The sequence below is a fragment of the Sander vitreus genome, chromosome 12 (genome assembly GCF_031162955.1).
Source record: "Sander vitreus isolate 19-12246 chromosome 12, sanVit1, whole genome shotgun sequence".
Classification (NCBI taxonomy): domain Eukaryota; kingdom Metazoa; phylum Chordata; class Actinopteri; order Perciformes; family Percidae; genus Sander; species Sander vitreus.
Window position 1 is genome coordinate 19,019,777 of NC_135866.1, and position 19,027 is coordinate 19,038,803.

General features: G+C 40.1%; 1 protein-coding gene across 1 annotated transcript in view; it reads right to left on the reverse strand.

The window, feature by feature from the left end:
• Window positions 1-19,027, reverse strand: part of vapal (VAMP (vesicle-associated membrane protein)-associated protein A, like) — a 22,538-nt gene continuing 3,511 nt past the window's right edge. The window contains exons 2-6 of the mRNA XM_078264374.1: window positions 10,547-10,699; window positions 7,107-7,210; window positions 5,940-6,020; window positions 2,312-2,491; window positions 1-972 (exon numbers count right to left, since the gene is read on the reverse strand). Coding sequence (XP_078120500.1) covers window positions 811-972; window positions 2,312-2,491; window positions 5,940-6,020; window positions 7,107-7,210; window positions 10,547-10,699 — 680 coding nt within the window. The 3' untranslated portion in view covers window positions 1-810. The remainder of the gene's footprint in view (window positions 973-2,311; window positions 2,492-5,939; window positions 6,021-7,106; window positions 7,211-10,546; window positions 10,700-19,027) is intronic.

Sequence of the window (19,027 nt, forward strand, 5' to 3'; positions counted from 1 at the left end):
TCAAAACCACATTTTTTCATTTTTATTTCTTCAATGCTCAATACCATGGAACAGGATTTTAAGAATGGAGACCTTATTTCAGTCAATATTTGCCTCAGAAGGAATATATGATTTGTATAATAATAATAATAATAATAATAATATATAAAGTCTGCATTGGTGTTGTGAGAAAAAAGGAAAGGACAGAAATGTACAAGAACGAGGCACCTATATTATCCCCAGCTGGACCTGAACATTCCAAGACAAGAAGTAGAACTTACAAATTGAACGAATTTACTTCAGAGGCAATCCAGCAACAGGTAGCAATGTCTTTTTGATGGAAGTTCTTTCCTTTTTTGTTTAAAAGGATTTAAAACATGTACAAGACACCTAACATTCCATTTCAATTCCTATTAAAAACAGAGAGAAAGAAAGAAAAAGAAAAAAAAGAGAGAGAAATTTAATCTGACTGCCTCTTGCCCATGGTTCGCTCTAGGTGCATCTTCCATGTTGAGTGATCGTATATAACTTTCATTGTTCCACCACATTACCTGTATAATCCCGCCATCAAAAAACAGAAAACAAAAAAAGGGAGCAATCACTTTTTTGTCGCCTTCCTTTTCTCAACTCTCTGTGTGAACTAACCGTGTAAGATTGTAAAAAGGCGACGCCTTTGAATGATGCTGTACAGATGTGTTCACTGTAGGCCACACTACCAATGATATGGCAAAGTCAACACAAAGACTTCTCGTTTTTTCCAGGCCTGTTTTATTCCGGAGCCGGGACGGGGGGGGGGGGGGGGAGGGATACGGCTGGCATGCATCTCCCAGTCTACAAGATGAACTTCCCTAGGAAGAATCCGATGAAGATGGCTGCTATGACGACGAGGAGGGAGGGCAGGGAGGCGGTGCTGGCTTCTCGGCCGAGGAGGCTAGTTGAGTTTGATGTCATGTGGTCTGAGCGAGGTACCTTTCTCATTCTCATACCATCATCCTGTAACGGAGGAAGAGGAGCAGAGCAGAAAACGGTCAACAGATCTGTACAATACATGGTATGTTAACAAGCATTAATTAAGCCACTTTTTCTTGGAATCCATTGGTTGGAATTGAATGTGTCCCAATGACCCAAAACCATTAATGCATATTTAACAACAATAATATCTACATTTGACTTTGGTAAATAAAAGCAGTTTAAGGCTAGAATGTATAGACTTTTAGTAAATCTTATATTCATAAACCTTGTTTTAGATTTTTGAACAATTCAAACAATGATCTTTCAATAAACATTAAAGTAAATAGTATTCCCTTCTTCACTTTTGTACTTTGCTTTTGTGTACTATTAAAAAAATGTTTCATCTGATACTTTGATTATATTTGAATTATGAAATTGAGAGCCATTTTGGGGGGGCTCAAGTCAACAAAGATATATAGATCACAAGAAGTATGTGTAAAAGTCAGTCAAATCTATTGTTCTTGATGTTTCGGGTAACTTGTGTTTGACAGCCATTTGTACTGTGCGTTACCTTGTTGTTTAACACTGTAGACTGTTTAGTTGGCTTTTTAGGGGAATTGCTTGTTGCAGAGCTTTCTGTAAATTTGTGTGCATTACTTATTACATGCGAGGCAGTTGGACAAAAGGCTGCTCTGGAGCATGTGTAGTTTGTGCTGTTGCCGTAGTAATAGTGGTTTCTCTTGAAATATGAAGCTGGTCTGGTTCCATTGTTTGACAAATATAGTGAGAGCCAGACCTATGTAAAATTGGCTCTCTTTGATTGCAAAAATGCATGTTAATGCTAGGTATAAATACCCACAGAAAGCACTGCCATAGAAATGTATTTAGGATCGGCCAGACCAGACACCTGGAACTGGTCTAGCACGCATTGTGATTGGATCTCAAACAGGTATAAATGCAACCTGGCCAACTATTAAAAGGTCACCAAACCTTAAAAACCCACAACATCCAGTTTTCTGACCATTGTGATTCACTCAAAGTTTGGCAACAACATGATCCATTGCTTTACATTTGGTTTTAGTTTTAATCTTTGTAAAATACATTAGACTGAAAACCACAATAGGCCTTTCTAATAGAAGACATTTTGACTTGTCATAGAAGAAAAAGCACGGGTGTAAATAATGAAATTAATGATGGATGAATTCCATTTAGCTGCTTTGATTTCAGGTTCCTGGTGCATGCTGGCTCACTGTCACTGTGTTCTTAATAACACCTGTGTTTTTCCTACTATGACAAGTCAAAATGTCTGCTGTGAGAAAGGCCTTTAAAACCCAAATATTTTACCATGTTATGAATATAATAATTTATCAACACATCTAACCTTTAATTGCCGATTCTCATCAGCCAGCTTGTTCATCTCAGTCTGCAGCCTCTTGCACTTCTCCAGCACTTTCTTCATCTCTGTATCGTCCATTGAGGCAGTGAGAGGCACCGTGGCTGCTGATGAGTCGGCCTTTGCAGAGTTCATCACTGGGGCTGCTTTGGTCGCCTCCACGTCATTCTACCCAACAAGAAAAGGGAGAGAACCACTGAAGTGAAATCCAGCATGCCCTGAGCTAAGTGGGGAGGTTAGCCTCTAGACGGGAGCCTGTGCCAAAGAAAGGCAGCCATGTCCAAGGCCCAGAAGCTCAAAGTGCCAGATCAAAGAGACCAGAGAGGAAATGCGTCCCTCCAGACGTCATGTTTGATGTGGCTTTATTTTGTGGGACAGACACTATGACAGCATGGGGAAATGAGGGGCTTTGTAATGGAAATACAACTGTATTGTAGATGAGGGTTGACAATCAATACACAGACATGATATGATGTTAATATCCCTTGTGCCAGAATCCAAGGCAAATATTTATATAAAGTCCATCAAGGCCCAGGTCATTTGTGGACCAAATTATACTAAATAAGTGCTACAGCAAACATCAGGATGGCCAATCATAAATTATTGACCTTTTTTGTGTCGTACAGTAGAGTTGGTGTGGGCCTGTAACTGGGGTAATTAAGTAGGAACCTCTGTTCATAAGCTTTTTTTATTTTTATTCAGGCACCTCAAAAGTATATTCAAGCATACCAAAAGAGGGATGTCTGTTGAGGTGCCTAAATTAAGTCCTTGGCCTAACCACACTGCACCTCTATCAACTGCATACTAGCAACACTATTTGTACATACAGTAGGGCTGGGTATCTTTCTAAATGTTGCTATACTAGTGCCAATTAGAAAAGACTTTTCTTAATTTTATATATATATATATATATATATATATATATATATATATATATATATATATATATATATATATATATATATATATATATATATATATATATATATATATAAACAAGCAAAACACTGAATTTAACCCCCAAACTTTGTAAACAAGATTTCAAATCTGACCATAATATTTTATGTTGTTTCAGTACCTCTGACAATAATATTAATAATGAATAATAATAATAATAATAATCCTGCACTGTCAATCACTTGTGCTCACTTATTTACGCTTTTTCGGTTCTTAAATCTTCAATGGGTAAGCAGTGGACAGGATTTTTTTTGGTTCTTTCACAAGTCAGTTTCTGACACGATCTTGTCTACAAGACTTTCTGGTGTGCAAGAACTTTGTAGTAATTGTTAACCAGCTCTCAGTACTTGACAGTTTTTGATACAGCGAGAAACACATTTTGTTGGTACTGAAAAAGTATCAAGGTTTGATACCCAGCCCTTCTTACGTACTACAAAAATGTTGCTCTAAACACGAATTTCCACTTAACATTAAACCTTACACTACATCTTAAGCCTACAAAGTTACATTCTTTACACAATGCACATAACATACATGATACACATGCCAAAGCAGAGCAGATACCATGTTGACTCAGCAGTCCACATATCCACACTCTAGAGCTTCTTAACATGAGCTAAATCTGGCTGGCCCTGGTGGCATATTTTACCTGAACTGTGCTGAGCTGTCCAGCAGCACTGCTTATCTAAAACCTGATTACACTGAGAGCTCATTAATACAGGCTCAGAGTCACCAGTTTAATAAGGACAAACTAAGGCGATCCATTACAATTAAGGATGGAACGGTTCAAGTAAAAAATCTGAACCGTTTGGTCAGCTTGTCACGGTTATGTATTATTTGTAGGGGTGTAAAGCTTCACCGATATGAATTGGAATCCAGTTGTATTATCACATATACGACTACACGATACACAGACCCCTGGATCGACCTAAATTGACCAAAATTCGTCCAATGGCCCAGTTCCAACGAATCGGTTGACTGAAGCTTTGCTGTCAATTCAACGAAGCTGCTGTGGTGTGCGCAATGCTGGTAAAAAGATACGGCTGTGTGTTAATGTACGAGGGGGACACAAGCCTCACCATTTGTGTGATTAAGGACTTGGTCATTCATGTTCAGGGTGGCAGGAATCAGCCAATCATTGCCTTTGCTTGGGTTCGCTGAAAAAACGTGCCGACTGCAAGGTTTCATTTTTGGAGTTAGCAGTGAGAGGACTACATCGTGGATATTGTAAATAGTACTAGCTGTCTGTCAGTCATCCATCCATCCATCCATCCATGTGCGTGTTCATAAACATGTGAGTAGACTGGTATAAATATATAGAGCTATGTATTTGGATGGATGGATGGATGGATGGATGGGTGTGTTAAGTTTATATTGAGGTTTATATGTTCTAAGATGTTCAGTTACATTAGCATAAAAGTCCTGACAGCTGTCATCAAGTATGACTCTATATGGATTGACAAAACGTTAGAAACACATTTAGTGTAATGCAGTTCCAGATATAAGTCTAAACTAGCTATTTTTCTACAATGTTTAACTAGTGGTTGGAGCAACCAACTAAGTAAACACCTTAAAAAACTGTTCATCTTTTAAAGCTCTTCTCTCACCTTGAAATGCTTTCACAGCAGCTGCACTTGGTATTCACATCGGTGCACTTGGGCTTGATGTAGGCGGCATAGGTGACGTTAGCCACTAAAATGCAAAATGCAGTGCAAAAGGCACCCACTGGCTTCGGTTCTTCAGACGTGATCAGACGCATGCAAAGAATTCATGAATCCCACAACGAAACATTTATATACTATACAGTGTGAAATTTGATGAAGAATGTCAATGTTGCTTGTAAATTTCAAAACAATTTATACTTGAGCAGCTATGTGTGGTGTAACCATAACATATTACCGTACTGTATCTTTCTCTGAAGAGCTGTCTTCCCATCATTGTACCACGTTTTTATTTTATCTTTTGAAGCATCAATTTCTTTTTCGGCCAGCTTGGAGCGAGTTAATGGTCTGTTTTTAATATCAAGTGTCAAGCTTCAGCATTTGATATTTGTCACAATCCCAGTTGCTACCAACTCCCTTTATCGACCTGAGAAGCGTCTAGACTGCTCTGTGCCACCTCTGACACACCTGGAGATGCCAAATGAGTTGCTCATCTAACAGCATTGAGTTTCACGATGGTAATCCTTCCGATCTATCCGGCAAAATAACATTTTCACCATTTGAAAAATGTACATATGACATAGCATGACACAATAAGTATTTCAGATGACGTTTGGGAAGTAAACAGCTGATAATGTATTGAGTGTAAAGAATGAATAATACTTTAGGTGCCATTCAAAAACACCCAAGGTCACCTTATTATTATTTAAGTGTAAAGAGTAAGCAAGATAAAAGCACAGAGGAGGGGAGACGAAAATCAGAAGCTAAGGTTTTTTTCTTTTTGTATATTTTTGCACCTAGAACAGCATTCTCTACTTATTTGACATTATAGCTGTGGAGTTTTTCCTAAGTTCTTGCCTCTAAAGAAAGCTATGGTATTCTGGAAATTTTCAAAGTTAAGCATTGAACAAAAGACTTCAGCGACAAAAATCATACTCCGGTTATGATTTAAATTATGTGGAAATAAGCGGGTTTTAATGTGCGGCAGTACTTCTTACCACTTTATCATTTTCAGAAGGCAGCTCGAAGACACATCTCAGCTTGGAATCCATGAGATCATCGGGTTTTGCATCTTTCCACTGTTGAAGATGAAAAATGGGCCTGTTATTCATCAACTCACACACACACACACACACACACACACACGCACGCACACACAGACTCAACAACAAGGTGCTTGCAATAAAAAATTCTTATAAAGCACAGATTTGCTTAATGGTTGAGAAAGAAAAAAAATAAATCTGTGTCACAAGTGAAAGGTAACACAGTTGATAAAACAGAAACTTTATTAGATTCCAGTTTACATATCAGGACCAGTCAAACCTTTGTTCCTCTACACTTCATGGATTTTGCTTCTCATTCAAGACAAGCCCGCTCATGAACATGACTTCAGGGTATGTGAATGTTTTACTGACTGACTAAGTCTTTGCTGACCTCTGGTGGACAACTGAGAAGTTCTCAATTTGTTTAATGTGGCCCTTTCCAAGAGCAGAGAGCTTTACATGGCGAGTAACTCAATTAATACAAAATTGATGAGGTTTTCGTGGGATTTTCAGTGTAAACAATTTATTATAACCATTTATCTTTTTTATTGTTTTAAGAGACCCCAGCATAGTTAAGAGCTTATTTATGTTCTACCCCATTTTGCAGTTTACTTTCTGTAATGTAAAGAATATTCTGAGCTGTCCTAGCTGCATGAGGACCTAGTTTACAGTAAACTGTGTTGAACAGTGACTTCTTGCAGCAGGACACAAAATATCTTTTGGATACATGGGAAGTTTCGAATTCAGGTGGAAATCATTTATCTACTCTTAAATAATCTGATAAAAAAATCATTCAAATTAAAATCGATGAGTCTTTTGTTTAGGTTGGTTGTTTTGCAAAGTAATACAGCAATATTGTGAGAACCAACACAACTAATCCAAAGAAAACTGGTTTCTTACAGGAGTAGGAGTTTGTCTTACACAGAGTAACACCAGTATGGAAGCAAACATTTGTGTTGAGCTCCAACTTCAATGCATCCTTATTTTTGATGGTGTGTGGATTTCCAAACATTAAAATGGCTAGTGATACAAATGTAGGGGTTTTGCTATAAACATTTTTAAATACAACATCTTTGATAAAAGTCTTAAAAGTAAATTAAAAAAAAAAAAAAAATCACTCACCAATGAATCCATGTCAGAAACATTTGATGGGGCAAAAATCGTCTGCACCATGAATTTGTGTTTACTTTTCTCATTGGGGTCATAGTCAAAGGGCTGTAGCATGACTGTAAATGAAAGATGAACAATGTTAAAACATTAGAGCAAAGAATTCTCTGCACAGAAAATGATAGCTAAATATTCAGCATAATACATCTATTCTAAGCAACAACACACTGCCATGTTAAAAATCTAAGTTTGCCTAAATTAGATGTACACTTCAGCAAGACAAAAATTAAATGTTCTTTATGTAATGTAGTATCTCAAATTAGTACATTTGTCCCACACTGAAGGTTAAAGGCTTCTGATCAACCTCATGTTGTCTTTTTCTGTAAATAAGTTAATTCTATCATCTCCTAACCATTACGCCAATCCTGATTGGCTGTTGAACGCGTAACCGTCCACATGAGGTAGCGCCACCTACTATAAATAGTGTGTGCAGATGGCACAATGTCATTCAAGAAAAGCAACTCTCACCAGCCCAACAAGAAGGGTTGTCTGGTGAGACATCTCACTCATATTACTCAAATAATGGGGGTTATTATTATAACCTTAAGTTCTTTTTCATAATATTCGTTTTGATGTCTCACTATGGGATATGGTAGTTCCCCCAACCTGCAGGAGGGTCACTCTGTTTCAGTAAGGACTCCAAACACCACACGTGCCACGTATGGGGCTGAGACGTCCAACATTTAATAGCGGACAAAAGTGAGAAGCGAGGACAAGCTCAGTGCAGCACAAATGTCCCGAACAGAAACAGCCCTGAATAGGGCCCAGGATGCGGCCAAGCCACTAGTCAAGTGCGCACGCAGAAGAGCGGGAGGCTGAAGCCCTGACCCGTATGAGCCAAGGCAATAGCCTCCACCACCCAGCAGGAGAGGCTTTGCTTTGTGACAGGTTTCCCCTTGTGAGGATTAGTCCAGAAAACAAACAGCTGATCGCTCCATCTGAAACACTCCCGCCCCTTGGATTGGACTTCAATATCATCTGCGCATCACCGCAAACTGAGCGCACGAAGGGTGCACTGAGAAAGCATGAATATCGCTAACCTATTTAACTGAGGCCAGACCTAACAACACTGTCTTTAAAAACAGATGTTTCAAGTCTGCTCCCTCCAGTGGTTCAAAACGGAGGACCCTTAAGCCCCTCCAAAACCATCGTCAAATTCCACGGGGGCACCAGTGATCTGGAGACAGGGAGAAGCCTGCACGCTCCCTTCATAAAACGACACACCTGCAAATGCTGGCTCGCCGTTTTACCTACAAATCCCACATGACAGAAAAGGCTTTTCATTTATTAAGTCCTGCAAGAATGATAAAATCACCCACACTGAACACAGATAAGGAATGTGTCCTTTGTGACACCATTCCTCAAACACCCTCCACTTACAGCTGAACAGAGACCTAGTGGAGGACGACCTAGCATTCTGGATAGTTGCGACCACCCTCTGTGGGAGTCCCACAGTGGTCAGGTCGAGCCACTCACGGGACAAGCCCACGGTGCCAGGCGCTCTGGGGGTAGGTGAAACACCATCCCCTCTCCCTGCGACAGTAGGTCCCTGTGGAGCAGGAGCTGCCAAGGCTGGGCACGGAGCAGCTGATAAATCTCTGGCCAATGCATAGCAGGCCGTGTGGAGCTATCAGAATCAGCATGTGACCTTGTTCTCTCACTCTGGACAGAATCGGAGGAATTAAGGCCAGGGGAGAGAATGCGTAAAGCAGCTTGCGCGGCCAGTCATGCGTCTACGCCGAGGGGACTGAGCAGGCAGAAAAACATCATGCATTGAGCGATTTATCTTGACACGAACAGATCCACAGTGGCACAACCATAGCGCACCCAAATCTGTTCCACGATCTCCGGGTGCAAAGTCCATTCCCCGTATACCCGAGTGCCCCTGGACAGCAGGTCCGTCCCTGTGTTCAGGGCTCTCGACACGTGCGTCGCTCTGAGAAAGAGACGCAGAGCCAAAGATACCCTCTGGAATGACAGGCATGTTGAGGATATCCTCCCTCTCTTGGGGGTGGGTGAGGTGGTTTTTGCCTTTTTCGAAAAAGAATATTCTGTGTTCTGCACAGGTGGCCAACTTGTACGATGCTACCTCTCTCCATTTAGCCAAAGAACTTAGCTTCTAAACTCTTTGATTTTAGCTAGGCGGTTTGCAATCTGCAACCATGCGTAACGTCAACATTTTATAAGTTTGCTTAAAATTCACTTGACAACTAGATGGAAACATGACTAATGAGTACAGGCTGTTTTGTTTTAATAACGCTAGGTATTCAAATGTTGCCAAAATCGGAGTGTCTTTTGTTTAAGCAGAAAGAGATTTATAAAAAATTTAAAAAGTCTCTTTTAAGACTTGGAGATATCTTCCTCTGCAGTATCTCCTTTTTGGAAAGGAGCCTCATTATTTAGCAAGATGCATAATTCAGCATGTTTCCTTACATAAATTAATATTTGTTAATGCTAAAATACTGGATACCAGTACTGACTTTATTTAACCAAGTGAATATATTATGCAATTGTAAGTTACTTACAGGGCTTAAAGTGAAATAAAATCCTGAGCCTGAAACTTTTTTTGGAACAGGGTGTGTGTGTGTGTGTGTGTGTGTGTGTGTGTGTGTGTGTGTGTGTGTGTGTGTGTGTGATACTTTGCCTCCATTTTCTTTTTAGCCTTGTTACCATGGAGACCACACCGCACTCTCGCTTTTCGGCAAAGACCCACCCTACTTTGCATCCGATTGGCTAGAACTCGTTTCATTGGTAGGTGGAAGTTCAATGATTGGTTAAACCCAGCGCATCAAAAACAAATCTGTGGACTTTTTAATTTATTTATTTTTCTAAAATAGTCATACTCCAGAAATTGGGCACCAGGCCGAGTACTTTAAGCCCTGCGTTAGTTAGAAACTGCGTTTCTCTCATATGATTGGTAGGTGAAATTAATTAACTAAAAAATATTAAACTGCATGCAAGTTCCCAATTATTTTTTTTATTTTTTTTTACCTCACGGCCGCACGCCGGAGATCCGGCACGGTGCTCTAATACTTTAAGCCCTGTACTTAATTTGGCCATTGAAGTGTCCACTGACGGTACAGTCTACAACTACATCTGGCATACAGGTGTTTCTGTCTTTATCCAATACTGTACACTACACCACAAGTGTAATGCGGACCGTGTGGACTTGATTTGGTGAAAACGGCTTCCACAAATCACAGCTTGGGGGTTTAACACCTCACCATGTGACCCTGTTGATCTGTGACTAAATTGTCGTGCATCCCCAACCTAGTTTTCCTCTCAGTTTCCCCACTGTCTAACAACAAACATTTTTGGGCTAAAGAGAAGTCTGGTCACTCAACTTAAAAAAGGGAAGAATACAGTTCAAGAATAAAAACTCCTTAAAAACTTACCAGAGATAATGACAGTTGCTCCGGCATCGATGACACCACTGTTTGGCCGTACACAGTATCTGCGCGGCGCAGTCGTCTTCACTTTGAAACACACTTTTTTGTCAGAAGGGTTCTTCAGTTTGAGGTTGGTGGTGACTACATCTGTGAAAGGACCTGAAGGACAAAGAATGACAAACACAAGTGCATTATAAGTTTTGTATTTGAGTACACTGTTCTCCTGTGGGTTCACTACCAAAGAACTACTGTAAAATAAAGTGACAAAAATATTAGGGATGCACCGATTTATCGACAGAGCATCAGTATCGGCTGGTATTCGCCTCGTTGACTGCCATCAACATATAGGCAAATAAGTTGTTGTTGTTTAACAGTCCACTAGCATATGCTGCTACTGCTGATTCGGAGAAGAAGCCACCAAATGGACATGACGCTGGCATGACGTAGGAGGTCAATAGGTGACGTGCACACGCGTGGCTTGTTTACAGTAAAAGAAACCGTCGGCCGCGCCATGACGGAGAAAGATCCGCGACATAAACCGCCACCAGCAAGACAAGTCCTTGGTAAAAACAACATTAGAGAAAGGGAGAAAATTTCTTACGGACAGCGCCAAAGCTAAAGGGATTACTATCAAGGTGATGGAGTTTCACATTAGATGAACTGCCCATTTCAAAGCCTATACACAACCCAGTCGGTGTAACTTTGCTGACGTACGTCTTCCCGAAATCTACAACGCCGTGGCACCGCCCAATGACCTACTGGCTTGTGGGAGTATGCTAGCCTCACAGCACAATGGATTGACAAAGATTTTAACTTGATAAAAGTAGAGTTACAATCCAAGGATAATACAGGGTTTCCGCTATATTCTTTTAGCAGCGGCACACCGCCACTCCAGCTGTTAATGAAAAGTCACAAAGTCGTAATTACACGACTCTGCAGAGCAGTCTGCTCTACTGAACTCAAGCGAACAGTCATCCGCTCTCTCCCCCTTTGAGGGTGAGCAACTTGACAAGACGTCATCACTCGCAAAGTCATGGCAAACTCAGGCAGAGTGACAAACCACGATGAAAGCCTCAACATGAAAACCGCACTCATGCGGCTCCCGTGAAATACGACAGCTCCAGTATATTGGAAACTAGATAAAAAAAAAAAAAAAGACTGAATTTGATGAATTTACTGTTTATTAGACCCCAGATGAGACAAAAAAAAAAAAAAAAGGTAAAGTTAGCAAAGGCTGCGGTCCCTCTGACTTCCCACTGCAGGAGACAGTATTCCCCCAACATGCTGTAACGTTATGGTTTCAAACTTTTTCCAGGTTAGTGGGGGTGCATACCACTCAAAATCAAAATGAAAAAAAAAAAACGTAGTAATGTTCCCTCAGCATTTGTTTTTTTGTGCTAAACTTTGTATAATGAGCAGTGACGTTACATCACCTGTTTAAGGTAACGGTATCCTAGGGTACCGTGTATTTGCTGGATTTTTCGGAGGTAACGTTAGCTGACGTTAGCAAATAAGCCCACTGAAGGTGACGTTATCGTTCATATTTTGGAGTGAAAATGTGATGTGAGATGCACATTGCAAAATGTGTTATGTATCTGGAATTGTTCATTAGCTATGTGTGCAATCTGTAAAGCTAAACAGACTCATCGTAGTAACATTAGGCTAAAACTGATTTTATTCTGATCCAAAAACTATTTTCTGTGAGAAAGGACAGAGAAGGGACACCAACATTATATCCTGGAATGTAAATATAAGACATATGATGCTTTTGAGAAACAATTGCAAATAAAGCAAACTGTTGCTAAGAAAGGAACTACATTGTTTTCACTTAGGTAACGTTACTGTTGACGTTCATTCACCCTTATAGCAAAACTTAGTTATTTGCTGCTGCATTAAATTGCAATGGAGACACAATTTCCCAGTGAATTTAGAATATCGGACAGACAATGGAAGGTAAATATGTTGCATGTTTACAGTGAAACTGCAGAAAGAGGAAATTCAATATTTAAAGTTACAGCCCCTCCCTGAAAGACAGTTAAGGCCTGCAGTGTTTTGGTGCCAAGGTTAAAAGAGAACTTCAAAAAGATTAGTTGGAAAAACACTGTGAGGCTGCAACTCAATTGGGCCTAAATGAGTTAGAGACTAATTGAATAGGGCCTTCCTTGACTTGAAGCTGGATTGTAGGATAATTTGACCGTAAATATTCTAAAAACAGGGGATAGATGAAGAAACACTAGGCAGAACTACACTGATATTACCAGTGTTGCTTCTATATCAATAACTTGGTACTTTTTAGTGTATAAAAAAGTATGCTAATGCCTATGATTTGCTTGGTTGGAGTATTACTGAAGACTTTTTTAGCTATTTTTAAATCATTTGTAAAACATGTTTAAGAGCACCTTGTTTCAGGAGATATAATATTAAAGTGCATCTTAAAATAATCCATCAACTATACAGTCCTGATGGAGGAGTATTAACATCTACAAATGCCAAGCTTAGCATGAGACATTCATGAAAATCAGGATCTCCAAAACTACCCACACTCCCTTCATATGCCTCTAGAAGCAACGTGCCAAACTGCCTGAATCAATTAAGTGTTTTCCCAGATAGATAATTTCATATATCCGTTCCTACCCTGGTTCATATTGGAAATTAAGGTCCTGTCCTACTCAGGTCATACATCAGGAGATCAATAGTTAGCTCTCCATCTTGTGACAGAGCTTGCTTCAAATTAGGTCCTTAACCATGGTCAGCACCATGGCTGTGATGATAACTGCATCACCGCAATACGGTGGCGTGATGCTACCTACCAGGATGCTACCTGCTTACTGTGCATAAATTAGCTTAACGGCTAGCAGAGTTTCCCTCTGCTCCTAGCTTAATCCCGACACCACGGCTGATTGACGTGCATAATAATTAGCCACGTGCAGGTGCTGCTGGTAGAGAGAGAGTGGCTGGTTTGTTTCCGCCAGCAGCTAAGTTTACAAGAACTTGCCAAATTTCAAGATTCATGGCAGACTAAGATACAGTAAACAATGAGACTATATACAGAGAGCTTTCATTTTAGCTCGTTTGTAAAAATTCGCTATTTGCAGAGTAGCAAAAGCGGTGGTGGATCAGAGACTACTTGCAGACAGAGCAGATTGAAATACCGCTTTTCTACATGTTGATGCCTGTTAAACAGGTGTATTTATAAAGTATTGGCTTTTTACTCAAATGTTTATTGCACTTACAGTAACAAGCGTAACGTTGTCATCTGCGCCAGGGGCCGTTGCTAATCTCTGCAACATTCGCAGTTACTTAACATTACACATGTTCAACCAGTGATGTACAGCAATTAATCCAGAGTACTCTTTGTCTGAGACCAAGGCAACAGAGTAAAAATGCGGCCGATTACCTTTTTGACATGGGGGCCTGGCAGCATTGACGATTCCATTTTTTTAATTCAAAACTCAAGATTGTGATTTCAATTTAAAAATCAAACTCGTGACACCCTTGGTAGCTTGTGTGGATGCTACGTACTGCACTATTAAAAAAAAGAGCTAAGCTACTAAAAAGCTATGTGATTCAGAAAACAGCAACACTATTGAGAAGTACTTTAACAAGTTACGGTACTGCCCAACACTAGTTGCAATACAAGTTGGATTCAGTGCCTTAACGCTGTTGGCACAGGTTGGTAATGTAAGCTACATTTCAATTTGCCAGAAGGTGTCATAGTGACAAATGCTGTTCAAGCAGTTAGCATTAAATCAAACCAGTTTAGCCTTATACACCGGACCAGTAAAACTGGAAATTGACCGAACTTTACATCACATCCCTAGTCAGCACCATCCAGCTATGCCATACCATGTCAAAAACACAACTGGATGCCAAGTAAAAATAATGTGATCAGAAAAGAAATGTGTTCCATGAAGCGTTGTTAGCTGACATCATAGCATGGGTGCTATAGGTGAGGTGTACTGATTTCAGCTGCTACACCATTTGGCATTAGCCAAACAAGTGTTTTATTTTGATGTCACAAATTCTAATATAAACTTGGGTTTCATAGAACTTGTCTGAAGTGGTATTTACAAATTGTCAGGTGTTTGATGGCAAACAGCGCAAATCAGGTCAGGTCATAGACAATCAAAATAGACTGACTGGGCTTAATACGTTTTTTTTTGGTTTTTTTTGGATTGAGATATGAGGTTATACTATTATTTTCTGTTATTTTCTCCATATTGCCCAGCTCTAGTCTCTTGTGCCCTGGCCTACAGGACTCATTATAAAAAAGTCTTAATACATAGGTTTCTTCAGGATCAACAGATTCACAATATGATGGTGAGTTTGGACTCCTTTGCATTGTTCTTTCGTAAAAACATCCAGGAAATTAAAGCATTCAAATATTCTTTCTAGTCAATACTGTTTTACAGCTTGGTCGTAGCTCTGAAGTTCAAAAGCTACATTCAGCCTTCCCTCCCACCCAGTGTTCAGAGAGATAAGAAGCAATGCATGAGCAGATTACAGTAGCTCCACCTAGCTAAAGCTAACATGTAGAGTTATGGTGATAACTGGGGCGTTGTTTTTAACACGTGCGTCACAAAGGCATTCCTACAAACCTGAAAACCTCGTCTGCAAAATCTGATATTTCTATACACAATCCCTGCTTCCAACATCTTAGTTTTTCCTGTAAATCTTTTTAAAGCTAGTGGCAGATGAAGTGCTTCCTGCTATGGCCATAACATGTTATTGTTAACAAACCCTTATTAACTGACTCAGAGTTGACTTAGAGCAGTAATGTGAGTCCAAGCCCGGTGTTTAAGTTGAAAGTAGTGATCTTTCAGATGTTTTGAATGAGTGAGGAATAAAGGTAATTAAATGTGCGCAGATCAAAATTACATGGCAGGCATTATAATTACAGCTTGTCAACTATTCCTCCCGACGGTGCGCAATCCTGAAGCCTTTCTGATGTCCTGTACCTGCTGGTGAAAGGGTTAGATGGGTTAAATGAGCGACTTCCTTCTCATTTTTCAGTTTAAAACAAGCGTAGAAAGGTCTCTACCTAAACCGTGGCCAAATGGCATTGTTAAACATGTTGCCTAGTAACCATACGTCCTCACGTTCACGTTGTGAGTTTGTTGCGTGGGGGGGGGAAAAAATGTCGACGCGAGTGGCTCCTGACAAGCCAACGGTGGTGAAAAAATTAAGAAACTCTCAATTGACTGTTAAATACCGGGCTGAACAATACCCCAACGACTACTATGAGTCTGGACAACAACTGTTTTGTAAGTTTTGTGAATATAATGTTGACTGGACCCGCAAAGACACATGTAACAACCATTTGAAATCAAAAGTTCATCTCAAGAACAAAGCTAAATCCACAGCGGGCAAATCCCTCCAGATTACCATTGAGGCAACGACAAAATCAATAGATGCAAGGCGTGAGTTTGTGGAAGATTTTGTTGCAATGTGTGCTGAACAATCAACATTGTTATAGGTGAGCATCCAAAGCTTTTATTTAGGTCATTTTGAATGTGCTTTGCTGAATATATTAACAGTTTAAATAAAAAAGCTGAACTGTGAGTTTGTGTCACTGAGTTTTTAAAGGTCAATACTGCTTAGAAGTTAAAGGAAACAAGCAAATCCGAACACCATGTGGTACTGTGAGCATTACTAAAACCAGGACTGAAACAGATAAAACACTGGAAAGCAGTTGTGTGCTCAGATGTACACCCACATACAGTAGCCTGCATCCATTGCCGAACTAGGGAGATCCCACCTTTGCTCAAGCAGCATTGCACCGTCTCTCTCATCTCGTTGCATGTATGCTGAGTTAGGGTCCCCCAGGCCAGTGCCAGTCCTATTCTAAAAATACCAGCCAAGGAAAGGAGGGCTGCCCCATCTAGCTTGCTGGAGGAATCCCAGCAGAGGCTCTAAAACAGACCAGCTCTCAGATACATGCAGACCAATTTAGCTTGGCCTCCGTGGCACCAAAAGGAGCCACGGAGGCCATCTTTCAATGTAGTAGTTTGGGTTAGAGTTGATCAATCTAACATTTAAGTTCATGATGGTTCATACCAGAGGTAAACAATTAGTCTGAGTCAAGGTGCAAAAAAAGAAACTCTTTGCATAACACATTGTATTCAGACTCAAGCTTGCATATAAAAAAGGAGGTTAAAAATCCAGACTATTCAAAAATTGTACTAGGGCAGATGAGGCCCTGGTGTAGGCCTAGCTTTAAGACAGCTTGCTAGTTATCGTCCTACTAAGCAGAAATACCAATATATTTGCAACTGTTTTGCATTTTGATTTACATTTCATATTAAGAGCCAGCCATTGGTATTTTCTTTCTCATGCCTTAAATTACACATCTGTTCTGGCTGGTTGATGAATGATTATCAATCAATGATTATCAGTAGGGCTCGGTATCGGTACTCAACACCTTTAAGGCATCAACCTAAATAACCCAGTACCAAGTATTAGGGGTGGAAATCACCAGATGCCCAACAATATTATCACAATGCTTATGTCACAATACGATATTATTGTGATTGCGATATATTGCAATTTATTACCTTTTATCCAACTTCAAATTATGCCCACAAAAGGAAAACTTTAACATCTTTTTTTATCTTAAAAAAAAAAAACAAAAAAGGATAAATGTCTCCGTTCATCTCACTTCAATGGTATTGCTGCAAAATTGGATTGTCAATTGATTTATTATTCTAGTACCAAAAAGTTAAATTCCCACCTGCAATTTATATAATAAAAAATTGATACTTGGCATCAGTGTATCGATCCAACCCCACCAAGTATCCAACTGCCTTAAGTCAAACTATACCTGCATTCAACCCTTTTTGTACCCAGATCTTTGATTTTGCTCGCAGCTAGTCACTGCAAGCTTTCTTCAGTTTAATGTGACGTGATTGGCCCACTACCCCAACAGCTACAACCCATACAGTCTGTGGTGTGGTGAAGTCGAGCGTGGTATATTTGACAGAGTTTAGCATGCCAAGATGCTTCCATTCACATGATGGGTATCGAATGAAGTAGAAATAAAGGATGTTTTATAGGCCTGTCACGATAGTCAATAAATCAATTAATCGCACCATAAAAAAAAAAATTTCGATAATTTTTCCGGTTGCGATTCTCTCTCTCTCAGACTGGAGGACCACTCTCGGTTCCTTAGCGTAAGGAGGAGTGAACCCTCTTGTCAGTCGCATGGTCTTTGTGTGGGCGGGACTCCTGGCGGAGAGAGAGACAGAAAACGCTAGTTGAGAGTTGGAGCAGGGTTTCCCGCAGCATTTTGCAGTTAAGGCGCTGTCAAAAAAAAATAATTTTGTGAGCGATATCCGCTGTGTTACTCGGCGTCCCGTTTTCTCCCTTTCATTCCAAAGCACACAGTTGACAACCTGCAGGTGGAGACAGGCTCGGACATACACGCCGCTGTGGACTTGTCAGTCTCGCAAGCGGTTTCAGGAAAGTGGCTGCATGTGTCCGACAATGCACAGAACATTAACGGTACAAGCCTACGGCTGTCCGCAGACTGTGACTGTGTGTGTGTGTGACTGTGTGTGTGTGTGTGACTGTGTGCGTGTGACTGTGTGCGTGTGTGAGACTGTGTGTGAGACTGTGTGTGTGTGTGTGACTGTGTGTGTGAGACTGTGTGTGTGTGTGTGTGACTGTGTGTGTGTGTGTGTGTGTGTGTGTGTGTGTGTGTGAGTGAGTGTCCGCCCCCACGAAGCTCCGACCTGCAGAGGACCAGAAGCTGCACCTTCGCCAAAATGAAGACTGAAAAACAGAACTATTTTGGTACAAACATTTATTCGCCATGTGGCAGATAGTCATATAGATAGATTTAATTTATTAATTATACATTTAAATTTAATATTTAGTATTAAATAATTGTTAAATGTAGTACAGAGTCTGTAGTCTATCGCACAAACACTCGAGGAATGCAGCAAACGTTTGACAGCCAGTACCAATTACCTGGGAGAACATACGAGTCACAAACGGCAATTCCACAACTGTACAACAGCGTGAAAGACGACATACTAAAAAGGAGATCAAAGACATATTGTGGATATTTAAAATGTCTTCCAATTCCAGTGTTAAATATTCTTTAGAAATAAAAGTGTATTGATCTTTGAAAAGGTGTACCTGCATTATTATGCCATTATCATTTTAGATGAAAATGGTCTCGGAACGACAATATTACCGTTTATCGCAATAATTTCTGGGACAATTTATCGTCCAGCAAAATTTGTTATCGTGACAGGCCTAATGTTTTAAATGAAGAACTCTGTATCAGGGTACTTTAAGCGATACCCAGCCTTAATTATCATTACAACCCAAACCAGTTCAGTATATGTAGAGATGTTCCGATACCGATACCAGTATCGGTATCCGATACTGCCTAAAACGCTGGTATCGAGAAGTACTGGAGTTAATGCACCGATCCGATACCACGTAATAAAGCCCTAAAGAAAATCTATGTTAAGTAGTTTG